The 15,503-nt window shown below is 43.5% G+C and overlaps 1 protein-coding gene across 1 annotated transcript in view; it reads right to left on the bottom strand.

Annotated features, from left to right (window-relative positions):
• PCSK2 (proprotein convertase subtilisin/kexin type 2) overlaps window positions 1-15,503 on the bottom strand; it is an 838,444-nt gene that overhangs the window by 253,678 nt on the left and 569,263 nt on the right. Inside the window, exon 7 of the mRNA XM_086927732.1 lies at window positions 951-1,039. Coding sequence (XP_086783858.1) covers window positions 951-1,039 — 89 coding nt within the window. The remainder of the gene's footprint in view (window positions 1-950; window positions 1,040-15,503) is intronic.

Genomic DNA, 15,503 nt, shown 5'->3' with positions numbered 1-15,503 from the left:
TACCGCCTTTTATTTACCATAACAACTGGATGGGGCAATACTAGAATGCATATACCTTTCTAGAACTATTATGGTTTAGCAGATCGTCTCTTTTTTGACTGAAACATGAGAATAGTAATGTAGTTACACCAGCACATGTGGGACAACGACAAATGGACTAGTTTGATAAATGGCTAATACAAGGTAACATTCAATCTTAGCGTGACTGACATAACTCTCACCATCCTACAGTAACATGTTGACTTTTGACATGTAATACTCTGATAAATTTTGATGATTACTAGTCTAACAGCATATTTTAAAGTCCCATACACAACATTGGGACAGTGTAATGTAAGACATGACATTTTCTTTTACTCTAATCCGACAGCCAGAAGTAGCTTTTAAGACAATTTAGACACTAAATCTTGTGTCTTTCCAGATCAATTTCATGGTTCACTCCCGAAAGCTTCTTACATAAAAAGCCTTCTCAGTGGTCCTCCTAACATGAATATGGCTTTTTTTAGATTTAAAGTCCTGATGAAGTATTCTGTGACTGCAACAGCCAGAAACGAAACACGTGTTGGCAAAGGGTGTATGTGGGACAAGGAAATAAAGAACTGTTGAAACCACGACCTCAATGTTTGGATTTCTGTGTGCCCGGAGAACTTTGTTATAGTTGACTGATGAGTTGGTGCTGTGTGGTTGATAATGGAAGTTTAACATGATATTCTGAATTAATGATAGCAGTAAGTGTTAGAAGAGGAGTGAAACTGTGTTGAAGATATTGAAGAACCAGTGCTACGTACCAAGAATTAGTCACAAACAAATAAGTAAAATGTTAACGCCAGTGTAGATGGAATTGGAGAGCTTGTGGATTCTGGGATTGTGCTTTTAGCAGTGGATCCAACACATTTATCTTAATAGTAGATCCGGTAATATTGATGGATTCCAGAAATTTTAGACAATACCTGCAACTTTTGAATTGTAGGCTACACCCACTCCACAAATGTTGTTGTTCGCTGCAGCAGATACTTCACCAGCACATCTGGTCCCATGGCTGTGGAAACAAAAAGTTAAATTAATGCCAAATACATTCTAGGAATCAAAGTAAAAAACATGGTATTTCTAGCGATTAACCAATCCCCCCTGCATGATATCATATGTGCAACTTTCCTCAACTTTAAAGCTCTTGAAAACATATTTAGTCATTGTTCAATTGCTCAATGTTTTGGTTCTCCTTTAAATGTAGGTTGTCCCACAATGAAACTATCTCAGAAAATAAGAGTTCTCCAAAGAGCTCTTTAGCTGCTGACTCTTTAGCAATTTGATTGACGCAAACACTAAACAGTATACCAAATAGGCATGTTTTGATAATTAATTTAAAATCATCCTGTAACTAGGTCAACTGCAGTCAATAATTTCTCTAAGTACCTTGTTTCAGTGTGCTAGGAGCCTACTAGATTATGGATGCATTGGGTGTATGCTCAATCTGGACTCATCATGTTAGTAATAGGGGGGTGGACTGTTGCGGCTGCACTGAGCGATGACCTGGAGGGGGGCACTGACCTCAGGGAGGGGCGATGTGTTTAGCAATAACTTACAATTTAAAGGCACCTGCTGCACAGTTCCTTTTTCTCTAGCTTTCAGGCAACAAAAAAAATGCCAAGATAACTTTTGTTATTAATGTTCCTGCTAGACAGAGAGAGCAGAGTTTTGTTTAAGGGCAGGTTGGGATAATTAAAGTAGCACAGAAGGGTACACTGCCTACTGCAAAGAACAGATGCTTATTTCACGTGAATAGTTGAGTGGATTAGTAAAGCTAACCTTTACCAGCACTTTAAAACATTTGGTCGAATGAACAAATACGTTTTTCACTCAAAACTTGCTTAACCTTCAGCCTTCTACTTTCAAGGAAATAACAATCCCACAGATTGCTTCAATGGGTGACAAATCTTCAACAATATTTTAATCTGTGTATTTACCTCAAGCTTTAGTCTGTTGTCTATCTATCTATCTATCTATCTATCTATCTATCTATCTATCTATCTATCTATCTATCTATCTATCTATCTATCTATCTATCGTTTATAACTCTGTTATCCCTAAAGGGTTTTGTGGCCTAAAGCACCAACTGAGAGGACTACACACCCTATTATGTTTGAGAAAAAAAGCAAGGTTTTGAGAAGGAAATCGACTGTGAGAAGAGTGAAATCTAAGAGGGACATGAATCAATCAATCAAACATTTATAGAACGCGGCAAATCATCCATAAGAATTTCAAAGTGCTTGGCTTGTTTGCTGCTGCGTGGAGGTTTGATCATTCATACATCTAGGTCTTAGGTTCTCTTCTGAATTGCTGGAGTGACGATGCAGTGCTGAGTTGCAGGGAAAGGTTGTTCCAGGCCTCAAATGCAAGGTGCAAAAAGGAGCATCCTCCGCTGTTCTGGTGTCTGCCGTGAGCCACCTGAAGGTGTGGTGGAGCAACTAAAGGATGTGGAAGCAGGCGGATGAGACTGTGTTTACTTTCTTCTCTACAGATAGCTTGCTTTTCAGGATGATGCCGAAGTTGAGGAAGGGGGTTAAGGGGCAGGAATTGTGCTGAGCTCCGCGGGCCACCATGCATCAGTGTTGTTCTCAAAGGACTTCTGTTTTTTCAGTGTTGAGTTGGAGACAGTTGCCCTTCATCCAGTCCCCAATGTTCATCATGCATCTGTGGAGGTTAGCTTTAGTGGTAGAGTGATCTTCGGACAGTGAGAGGATGAGCTATGTATCATCGGCATAAGAGATAATGTTGAGTCAATTTGATCAGTTTTGGCAGCCAGGGAGGCCATGTAAGTGTTGAAAAGTGTCGGGCTAAGGGACGAGCCTTGGGGGACTCCGCAGATGATCTTCTTGAGCTCTGAGGTGAACGGTGGGAGACAGATCATGTTGGTTCTGCCGGTGAGGTACAAGGCAATCCATTTGAGGGCGTTTCCTTGAATCCCATTGTGGTGGAGTCTCTTGATCAGGATGTGGTAGGAGAAAGTGTCAAATACAGTGGACAGGTCCAGGAAGATGAGGACTGCTGTTTCCATGCTGTCCAGGAAGGCTCTGATATCATCTGTGTCTGCAATCAGGGCTGTCTTGTGCTGTTATTAGCTCGACATCCGGATTGGCAGGGGTCTGGGATGTCGTGGTCTTCTAGGTGTTGGGTGAGTCACTGGTTCATTGCTTTCTTAAGGACCTTTGCTGGATAGGGGAGCAGAGAGGTTGGCGGGTAGTTCTTCATTTCGGATGGGTTGGCAGATGGTTTTATGGATCCAGGAATGCTAGTATTTACTCCCCAAAAATCACAATTGCCACTTAATTAAAAATATACTGTATACTTAACTAGAATTCTAGATATAACTGAACAGTGATTGATAGTACATTAGTCAAAACTGTATTTTTGCAATCCTCTAAATAATTTCTCTCCCACCATTTAGTTTTCATATGTTGCAATCCAAAGAATAATTGTTTTAGGTTCACATAATGATTAGTGTTCAATTTTCTTCTCCTTTAACATTTGGTTTTCAGGACACAGAGCTATGTACTGATGTTCATAATAGATCTGAAGTGAATGGTTTGCTTCTAATAATTATTATCTGGGTTAAAGCATACGACTCCTATGTCTAATAAATTAGGCTTTAAGCATTTGGTTTTGGTGTGGAAATATGTATAATTTGTAGTCAGGGTGGGCATTCCTGCCTGGACAGTTGGGGCGGAGCTGTTCTCTGCTCCATCTACATTTCAAAGGTCTTGCCTCCAGTAAAAAGAAAGGCACCTGACACTGGTCTTTTGTCACCCCAGAATTCTTGGATCCTTGACAGGACAATGGAAGACCTTTCTAGAACCAGATTTGGGGCAGCATAGAAAAACCCTCTGTAATCCAGTGCGTTTCCTGGGCTGGATTTCCAATATGGTGCCTAAAATGAGACAAAAAGAAAGTGAGGGTAGCGCTCTAAGTGTGGCTTGGGACGTGACGTGGAGGTGTCAATAGGCCGCATCCGATGAAGGCAGAGTAAAAGAGCTGGTAGTAGAGGAACGAGAAAGCGCTGCTGAGTCAAGTGCCAGAGCAATGAACCACGAAGACCAGCTGGTGGTCAGCATATCAGGAGGAGAGACACCTGCCCCCAGGGAAACATGACTAGTGCCCGAGGAGTGACGGGAAGATGCAGGACAGGAAAAAGCAGTGGAGCGATGAAACATCCCACCTAGAGGCAACCACAAACAGTCAAACCGACCCGAAGAGGGAGAGAGTGGCGAGACTCCCTCTGCCACAACCCTGGAGGGCCGTGTGTAACATTCCTGAAGTCAAACGCTGTACACAGGAAGGCTGTTAACTGCAGGTTTATTCCTATTAGAAGATCCTATCCAACAGACAAGGCAGACGAATCGACTGACACTCAGCCTCAAGTACAAGCAAGTTAATACATTGAACTACTGTGGCAGATTTAACTTTCCAATGTGACATTGGTATGGTTAAACAAGAAAGGTGAGCACGCCACACACTTCCCCTCCATAACAAACTATTGCCCACATGCATCAAACTCCCATTTTGCGATTCCAAATTTGCGATTTTTACCGAATCGCAAATAAGGAATCGCAAAGCGGGATGCATTATTGAAAGTGCATAATATTTGCGATTCGGTAAAAATCGCAATTTTTACCGAATCGCAAATATTATGCGAATTCCAATTTGCGATTTCGCAATTCCCATTGATTCCTATGGGCCAAAAGGCCCATGGGAATCAATGGTAATTGCGAATTCGCAAATTGGAATTCGCAAAATGTTGATGCATTCCATGGGTGCAGGGGGGGGTCCAAAGGACCCCCCCCTGCACCTCTGAAATTTATTTTTAAATGGATGTTTCACACACGCATGTCCTAAGGACATGTGTGTCTGTAACATGACAGTGTTTAAAATGCTAATTTGAGCATTTTAAACATTTTTCGCAAATTACCACGAGGTTCAACCTTGTGGTAATTTGCACTTGCAATCTTTAAATTCGCAATTTTTTTAAGAATGATGCATTGCATTTAAGGAATCGCAAAATTGCGATTCCTTAAATGCAATCGCATTTTAGAAAATCGCAAAATTAGCGATTTTCAACAAAAACAAATGATGCATCTCAAAAAGCATTTTTGGAATCGCAAACGGACGATTTTAAGGAATCGCATTGTTTGCGACTCCAAAAATGCTTGATGCATGTGGGCATAAATATCATCATGCAAAAAAATGAACAAATTAGAAAATGAAGCATAATCATCAAGATAACTAGTACGTTTGATCGTCCTGAAGGAACGACGAGTACTACCATACATTTAGCATTTTTATCCATTTCCGGAGAGGAACAGTCAAGATGAGTGGTGTTGCATGGATTTGCATCCAATCCAACATCCCATCAAGTTTTCCCTTCACAACCACAACTCTATTAAGATTCCAAATGCGATGTTTTTGTGTTTTAATGGTATTATTGAAAACTTTGATGACCATTAAAGAATTCATGAACTTAGAAAGAAAACTACCAGCAAGACCAGGGTGTTTAACACCTTAGCTGCGTGTAAACATTTCTCCCCAGTGCTGCGCTGTCCATTAGAACTAGTGCTGAATGGACGTTCAATGGTCGTGCGCAGCACTGGGGAGGTAGCGCTGCTGACGACCATTGGCCGTCAGCAGCACTTAAGGGGTTAATCATAACCCAATCTCCTACATTCACCACAATTTTTTTTACAGCCTTACTAGTATCAAAATAGCTTTTCCTTTCAGCGGCTTTTCCACTCTTCCCTCCGTTGCATATCACTACCATCACACACACACTTTCTTTACCCTTGGATAATTCATATTTGTTGACCCAACAGGGTTCTAAACAGATATTAGGCACTCTACCTCAGAATAATAAAAATTGAGTCTCTCCAGTGGTGCCATGAGGAGTCATCCTATACTCCTCAACTTTCTTAGGAACCTCACTTTTCCACTCTAGGGATAATGACTTTGCTAAGACAATAGTCTCCTTAAGCACTCTATTGAATCTCTCTACCATCCCATTTGGATGATAGAGAGAGCATGTTTTATGAACTATACCTCTTGAGGATAGAAACTCCTTCATTTCACTTGAAACCAGTTGGACCCTATTGTCAGTTAAAATAGACTTAGGCACACCTTCCTTGGAAAATAACTATTTCAAACACTCAATGACATGTGCAGAATCTATCACTGACAAGAAAGAAACGTCAGGCCAACGGGAGTACATGTCAACTATGACCAATAGTAAGATTTGTAAACCACCACTATCAACAGTCCTAAAATGTCCAAAGCAATGCCTTGCCAAGGATAAGAAGTACGCCTCCTCACAATCATAGGTGGCACCCAAGAACATTTACATTTATCACTCAAGGTGCAAGGAAGACAGTCTTGCACCACGCGCTCCACAAGTTTGTCAATGCCGGGCCACCAATAGGACGTGCACAATCTTTCCTTGCTTTTCATAAGACCCACATGGGCAGCATGGACTAAGTCCACCAGTTCTTTCCAGAGACTACTGGGTAGAATTAATCTTATTCCATGAAACAAAAAACAATTTTCAAGAGACAATTCATTCCGTAGATACCAAAAGGGTCTTGTAAACTCAGTTCCCGCCTCAATGCTAGACCAACCCTTTTGAACAAATGACATTACCTCTTTAAGTGTAGAGTCAATGGCTAACTCCTCACACCACCTCTTTTCAGAGATGATATTATAGTCCACCATGCACACCCATTCATTACTTGCTTCTAAGTGCTCATTCTCAGAAGATTCTTCAGGAATGAGACGTGATAGCACAACAGCAAATCCATTTTCGATGCCAGGAATGTACTTGAGTGAAAAACTATATTCCTGCGGGCCAATTACACATTTAGTGATCCTAGTGGAAATCAAATCAAGTCCTTTCTTATTAAAGATATCCACTAAGGGTTTGTGATCAATACAGACCTCAAAATCAATTCCCAAAAGGAATTTCTTTATTTGTTTTATGGGTCAGAAGACCGCAGGAGAGTCCCTTTCTACAACAGAATAATGTTTCAGCATCCCTTAAACTAAGAGATAGGAACATGACAGTTTGCATACCAGAGGGGCCTGCTGCTGTAAAACTGCACCCAAACCTCTCTCACTGGCAGCTGTAGTAGGAATGGGTTTAATCCTGGGGTCAAAGCTTTGAAGAGAAGGAGCATCACTCAATTTTTCTTTAACACTGGTAAATTCTCTCTTGCAGAGCTCCAACTACTCAAAATCAATGCCCTTGCTTATAGTAGAATCAGCAAAACTCTTAACAAATTTAGCATAATATTCCACCATACCCAAGAATCTCATCAATTCACTCTTGTTGGTAGGAGAGCTCATGTTTTGAATAGTTGTAACCAGATCATTCTTAGGCTGGACCCCATCATCAGTTATGTTGTGTCCTAGGTAGTTTATAGAACGAGATCTAAATTTGAATTTTTCCATTTTAATCATAAGATTGCAGTTGCACAACTTCCCTAGAACCAATCTCAATCGAGCATCGTGTTCATCCACAGTATCACCAAATATGAGAATATCATCCTGATATATGCACACCCTTACCAGATCTTTGAGAATATTTTCCATGGCACGCTGGAAAACAAATGAAGCTGAAACTAAGCCAAAGGGCATTCTGATAAACCTAAACGTGCCAAAAGGTGTTATGAATGCTGTAAGGTCACTACACGATTCTTCTAACTCGATCTGTTGGTAAGCAGAAGTAAGATCGATAGTGCTAAACACCTTCGCCCCACCAAGTAAAACTAGCCACTCTGTAATGTTTGGCAGAGGATATCTATCCACAATGACACACTTCTTTAATTGACTCAAGTCAATGCAAAGACGTAAGTCTCCATTGAGCTTCCTAGCAGAGACTACTGGAGACAACCATTCTGTTCCCTCTACTTCTTCAATAAAACCACAGCTTTTGAGTTTGAAAATGTCTTTTTGCATATCATCTCTCACTGAAACCGGCACATTTCTTACTTTGCAGCATACGTGCACAGCATCATTCTTTAATTTAATTTTGTGTTGATACCCTTTCAAACACCCCAACTCATGCTTAAAAACACCTGCAAATTCTTTCTTAAGATCATGCAGAAACTCGTTCTCTCCAGATTTCACTACTGAGCACACCTTCTCTTTAATTTGAATAGGGGGATCATAGTTAGGATCAAGAAATACACCTAAGTCACCCTGGTGGAGACAGCTGATAATGCGATCTCCCTTCTTGGATACATACATTTTCCCTGATACCAGTCCATTTGTATACTCAATGAGGCCAATGAAATAACGTAAACTGAGCGAGCAGGCCCTGGAATGGCAGTGGCCTGGGACAGATTTGAAAGGCTACTTTGGTGGGTGGCGCAAGCAGCGCTGCAAGTCCACCAGTGGCATTTAACTTACTGGCCCTGAGTATAGGACATACAGCTTTACAAGGAAAGATAGGTAAATTAAATATGCCAAACAGGTATAGACCAATGTTACCACGTTTACCATAGAGAGCATATGCACTTTAACTCTGGACAGCAGTGATAAAGTGCCCAGAAAAAATACCAGGTGGAAGGCAAAAATGTCAGGGTTGACCCTGCAAAAAGGGCCAAGTCTAACAGCAGTCAATGTGGAAGGAGTGTGGGGTAACATCCAGGTTTTCCACCCTATACCATAAACAAAACAATGTGCTTGCTGAGGTGTTCAGCAAGACCCTGAAAGGCATGATTATAGGCCTGCCCATGGCCCTGAGGAAAAAGTGGGATATCCTCTTATCATGCCTGTTGTTTGCTTAAAAAGATGTGTTACGGAGAGGAGTGGGTTTTAACCTCTTTGAACTGTTTTATGGGCACCCAGTCAGAGGATGGCGAATGAAGGGTGGGAGCAAGCTCTCAGGTAAGTAACTCAGGATGTAGTTAGTTATATGCTGGTCTTCAGTAGCCATATGGCTAAGTTATGGAGGAAATATTCAAGTAACCTTTAAGCCAATCAGGAAGTCATGAAGGAGTGGTATGACAAATTCTATCACTGAGGAATTTCAAAGTGGTAGAGCTCAAGACCCATAGGTAGCCCCACAGGGTACTGCATGTAAATCGCCTCAAACCAGACTTTGAGAGGTTTGGTCCCATCATGCTGTTAGTAACCGATGAAGAGAAAAAGGAGAGCATATATCTCCCTGACCTCTTGGACTCCAAGGATAAGGATGGTCTATGGAAGGAGTAATCCTTTCTCCCTCTCTAACTCCTGAACAACAGAAACACTGCCACCACGTGTTTGGGCAATACCCGTTAATGTTCTCCGAGGGACTACCCACCTGTGTACCCAAGATGTGGGCATGGGGAACAACCTCTCTGATAAGAATAAATATTACATATTGTCTGTTAAGGTAAGGTCCAGCATTAAGGCTAAAGTGTCCAAAATTCTAGAGTTAGGAGTGATTGAACCTTCCAGAAGGCTCTGGTCTAGTCTTGTGGTTCTGGTACCAAAAGCTGCCCCAGCAGGCACCAAACCTGAACTGAGGTTCTATGTGGATTATAGAGGGCAAGATTATGTGGCAAAGACTGATACTTATTCCATCCCAAGGACGGATGAGCTAATTGACAGGTTAGGGGCTGCCCAGTGCTTAAGGACCTTTGAACTTATACCAGGGTACTGTCAGATCGCCCTAACAGAAGGAGTAAAGGTGAGGTCAGCCATCTCCAATCCAGTGGACAACTATCAGATTAGGGTGATGCCCTTTGGATTAAAGAATGCCCTTGCTACCTTCCAGAGACTGGTGAACCAAGTTCTTGCTTGTATGGAGGCCCTCTTTGCTGCTTATCTGGAGGACATAGCTGTCTTCAGTAGCAGCGGGAATTATCATCTTTATCATCTGTAGGAAGTACTTCAGGCTCTGCAGCAGGCAGGCCTGACTATCAAGACAAGTAAGTGCCAGATAGGGTTGGGGTCTGTGGTGTACTTGGGGTACCTGGTGGGCAACCCCTTCAGGCCCAGATAGAAACCATAATGGCCTGGGCCCCCTCAAACCCCAGACTGAGGTCAGAGCATTCATGGTCCTCACTGAGTACTAAATAAAGGAGGGTTGTCAAGTGATATAGCACCATTGTTGTCCCCTTGGCTGAACTGACTTCCAAGAAGCAGCCCAAAATAAGATTTGACAGAGGCATACTAAACTGCTTTTGACTTACTGAAGCAAGCCATGTGCACAGCTCCTGGGCTCAGAGCCCCTGACTTCTCCCAAGAGTTTATCATTCATATAGATACCTCATGTCATGGCATAGGGGCAGTGCTACCCAAAATGAATGAGGAGGGGCTAGACCAACCTGTATCTCCAGGAGTTTACTCCCCACAGAACAGAGGTGGAGTGCCATGGAGAGAAAAGCTTTTGCTGTGGTCTGGACACTGAAGAAGTAGAGGTCATACCTGTTTGGCACTCACTTCCTGATTCAGACTGAAACCAGGCCCCTCAGGAAGCTCATGCAAATGAAGAGTGATAATCCAAATCTGTTGAGGGGGTCAATTTCCTTACAGGGTATGGACTTCAGGGTAGAACACAGACCTGGGGTAGACCCTGCCAATGCTGGTCTATCTAGGTATTTCTGCCTTAGTGATGAGAACTCCCAAGAGGTTGGGTGGATCTCCCCACTTTCAGCTGGGGGTACATGTGTTAGACCTGTCATCCTTAGGGTGGTCTTCACCTAGACATTTTTCCTTTTACCTTCTGTTTTTGCTGTTTCTCGTTGTTGCCCTCGGAGCACTTTTCCGTTGCTAATCAGTGCTAACGTGCATGTTCTTCTCCCTGAAACATGATGACTTTGGAGGATACCTGAATGCTATATTTGATGTACTGGTAAGTCCCTTGTAAAGTGGTATACCATATACCCAGACCCTGTATTTCAAATGCTACAGGTAAACCTGTAGCTATAATTGTGCCACCATAAGTATCCTTTCAAACCTGTCCCAGGTCTGCCAAAGCAGTACCTGTGTGTGCAGTTTACTGCCAATTCGACTTGGCATTCGAAACTACTTGCTAAACCTTAAACTTCCAATTTATTACCTATAATTCACCACTAAGGAAGGCCCTAAGTAACCCAAAGGGCAGGGTGCTAAGTAAGTAAATGGTAGGACATTTACTTTTATGTTTTGCACGTAATGGTAGTGACAAACAGCCTACTTCATGTTTCACTAGTGTGACATCTACCGCTCTCATAAGCCAGCATTGGAAATTCATTAATACACTTTTAAGCTGTAATTCCTGATCAGTGAGGGGTAGTGTTACACCCGGGGGTATCTAGTTGGCCGAGGTAGGTACCGTAGGCCTAATAGGGACTCTTGCTTCTAAGTCAGGGAAAGGAAGGACACCTTCTTAGATAGCCCCTGCTCACCCCCTCGGTAGCTTGGCACGAGCAGTCAGGCGTATCTTCAAGGCAAGTGTGTAAAGTATTTGCAACTACGCTCTCAGCAACCCAATAATGACACCATAAATGGACTCCACACAAGTTTTATAGAAACACAATTATATGTTTATATAAAGAACATATACAATAAGACCACACAATAAAAATCCAACATATGCTATTTGTAATATTCCACCTTGCTAGACCAGCAAGCCCTCATAGGTTTTTCCAGTGTTAATGAGCAATTCTCTATGATCCCCTGCAGTCCTAATGCATTGCTGTGCAGTTCGTAATGCAAGAATCAGGCACTTTGTAATGTCAAAATAATGCAGCTCAGTATGCAACAATCAGGCAGTTCGTAATGCCAAAATAATGCAATGCGTAATGCAACAATCAGGCAGTTCATTAAGCAAAAATATCGTAATGCATAATGCACAATCAGGCAGTTTGTTATGCAAAAATAATGCAGTGCGTAATGCAACAATCAGGCAGTTCCTGATACAAAAACAATGCAATGCGTAATGCAACAATCAGGCAGTTCGTTATGCAAAAATAATGCAATGCGTAATGCAACAATCAGGCAGTTTGTTATGCAAAAATAATGCAATGCATAATGCAACAATCAGACAGTTTGTTATGCAAAAAGAATGCAATGCGTAATGCCCTCTGGCACCGATTAAGGTGCTTTGGATGGTCTCCGTACCACTCGTACTGACTCGTGGTCAGCTTCAGCCAACAGATCACCCCAACACGGTATGGTGTAAATCAAAGTGCAGCGCCACACTCTGGCCCTGGTACTGCCACTCCTCGGCAAGTACGAGCTGCGATACGAACTTGAGCGGAGGCTCGCGCTGTGAAAATTGGAAAGGCCAAGAGCGTTTCTCTCCGAGCCCACACCTCACTCCAGGCAGCAACACATGTTACCTGGGGGGGCAACCTTGCTCTCCTCTCCTCGCAACTTGGGCTCCAATGTGACTTCAATGGCTCCGGGCAGTGGAACTCGGGCCCCCACCCAATGGGGTTGGTTTGAGGTCCTGCTTTGGCAACGGCAGACTCAGGGTAGCGGCACAGCTCCTCTGGAGATGCTGGCCGATGGCGATGACAAAGATCTCAGGCTTCAACAAGGCACATGCACACAGCGTCGCTGAGACTCACTTGAGTTCCGGGTGTGCACGATCACAGGGCAATACTCACAAAGGTCTCAGGCTGCACGAAGCACACGCACACAGCATTGCTGAGACTCACTTGAGTTCCAGGTGCACACGGTCACAGGGCAATCCTCATGAAGCTCTCAGGCTGCACAAAGCACACGCACACAGCGTCGCTGAGACTCACTTGAGTTCCGGGTGCACACGATCACAGGACAATTCTTACAAGGTTCTCAGGCTGCAAAAAGCACATGCATACAGGGTCGCTGAGACATACCTGGAAACTTTTATGTTCCTGAGTTTCCACAACAGGGAGCCACCTTTCCTTGGGCCCTTGGGGATAAGTTACTTCAGGACACAGCACACAGCAAAGTTCTTTCAAGCAGGGGGACACAGCACACAGCAAAGTCCCTTAGCCTCTCCTTGGTTAAATCAGCAAACTGCAGGCCAGGCCCAGAACACACAGCAAGTGTCAGTCCTTTCCTTCAGTCTCTTCAGCTGTTTCTTCCTTGGCAGAGGTTCCTCTTGACCACGAAGTAGTTTCAATCCTTTACAGTCTTGAACAGTTCCATTCCAATGTTCAGTGGTTTAAGCTCTCCTAGTTATACCCCTAAATGTCTTTGAAGTCTTTGTGTTCAGGGGGGCAATGGCCCCTGTCTGTAACAGTTCTGGATGTCCCCCTGCCAGTGGCACCTTCTTCCTTTGATTAGTGAGGGTCTGGATCCTCAATCACTCAGCAGGAGATGGAGCCATTGTTTTATGGCAGCAGTCCAGGCTTCTTCACCTCCAGGGGCTACTCCTCCCCCTACACTCCAGATGCAGGTCAGCCTGTTGCTGTCTCACCTCCTCCCCTGGGTCAAGACATTCCCCAGAGCCTATCACATCAAATCCAGACAGTCAATTCACAACCACACAGAGACCCACAGAAATGTTAGAACACAAAAACCCAGCCACTTCTAAAAGAGTGGTTTCTAAACACACAATGCAAAAACCATTATCACAAAAAGATGTGTTAATCAATTGTGAGTTCAGGCACACTAAACTTCACCTCTCCATTTGAAGCCTATAGGAATATAGGCTGGAAACATATTACACAGCCACCCCCATTCTGACCTATGGGCAAGATGGCCTTTCAACAGTGAAAAATGAAATGGAGTATTTCACTGTCAGGACATGGCACATCTCAGTACATGTCTTACCTTCACATACACTCCACCCTGCCCAGGGGGGTACCTTGGGCCTACCATAGGGGTGTCTGATATGCATAAAAAGGGAAGGGTAAGGCCTAGCAAGTGGGTGCACATTTCAGGACAACATGGCAGTTTAACAAACTGCGTGCAGGCACAGAAGTGTGGCTCACCGGTTAGAGGAGGCAGACCTGGATGCAGAGGTCAGACCCGGGACCAGGGTTCAATCCCCGACGCGGCAGGGTCTTGAGCTCAAAATGTCCACGGACTCGATAATTCTCGCCTCGGTGCCTACTCGAATCATGGGTTCACACTCTGCAACTCTGGGCAATAGCTTGCTTAATCTCCACTACGGCCCCACCGCGATGGGATGCCTGGCTTTCCCCTTGGGGATGCCCAGTAGGGGTTATCTCGCAGGGAAAAGCCAGGACGGGTTCCCAAAGCAAGCGCCTTGAGACCTTACAGTGAAAAGCGCTATATAAGAACGTATGATTTATGATTTTATTTATTTACTGCAGTTTCAGGCCTAAGTTCTCTTTTTAGGGCTACTTGTGTGGGTGGCACAATTAGTGCTACAGGTCCACCAGTAGCATTTGCATTACCAGCCCTGTCACACATAGTGCACTTTACTAGGGACTTTACTATTAAGGCAAACATACCAATCGTGGACAACCAATTATCATTACACTTCATACTGGGAGCACTTGCACGTTGCCACTGATCAGAGGTGGCAAAGTACCCAAAGCAACTAAGCCAGTAAAATTAAATCCACCACAGCATCAAAAGTAGAGGAGGTAGAGGCAAAACGTCAGGGGTAATCACACCAAGAAATGCCATGTCACACAGATAGCTTTTTCATAATCCATATGTTTGGAATGGTAATGATAAATCCTCCCTACTGGTGAAATTGGATTTAACAGTAAGGTTTTAGAAATGCAACTTTGTGGACGTTTTGTCTCCACTTACAGCGCTATGTGCCTGACAGGGGGAACATCCTTTACCACAAAACTTTTACAAAGCGGTACCATTACCACGCAGGTTTTACAACGAAAGTCGTTACAACGACTTTCGCTGGAGGGCGCTCTAGTATAGGGAATAGTTTAATTTACTATCCAACACCTTCCCTACTATCCATGGGGACTGGAGTTGAAATAGTAAATTAAACTATTCACTATCCAGTGCCCCCCAACTCAAGTCTTTGTAACGACTTACGTTGTAATACCTGCGTCGTAACAGTACGCGTTGTAAAAGCACACGTTGTACCGTCATATATCCCTAACAGCCTATCTCCAATACACGTCTAGGGTGAGTGATAGATACACTTTGTGCATTCCCTCTAGACTGCCACAAACACAGGAAGGGGAGGCTCATCTGCATTTTGAGCACTTATCTGCATTCATCTGCATCCTGACAGGTCTTCCTGGGCATGGAGGAATGGGAGGGGCTGACACTTACACTTCAATAGTTAATGTGTTGTCTACACACAAACCACTGATGTACCCCCATACCCCATAGATAGCTTGACAGACAGGACTGGGTTAAAAGGGATTTATGTACACTTCAGAGAGCTGATTTTAAGTCAACCCCTACATCAAAGTCACTTTTGGGTAGAAGTACTGGGTCTCTGACCCCCATAATCAGACACTTCTGGATCTTGAACTGAATCTCTGTCAGAAGGACTGCCATGCAGCTTAAAGGACTCTACTGGACTGCTTTTCTAGAAGGACTGCTGTTAGACCTGG

Source organism: Lissotriton vulgaris, chromosome 6 (genome assembly GCF_964263255.1).
Source record: "Lissotriton vulgaris chromosome 6, aLisVul1.2, whole genome shotgun sequence".
In the NCBI taxonomy this organism is placed as follows: Eukaryota; Metazoa; Chordata; class Amphibia; order Caudata; family Salamandridae; genus Lissotriton; species Lissotriton vulgaris.
The sequence above is the reverse complement of the archived record's forward strand: the minus strand, read 5'-3'. Positions and strand labels throughout refer to the sequence as shown.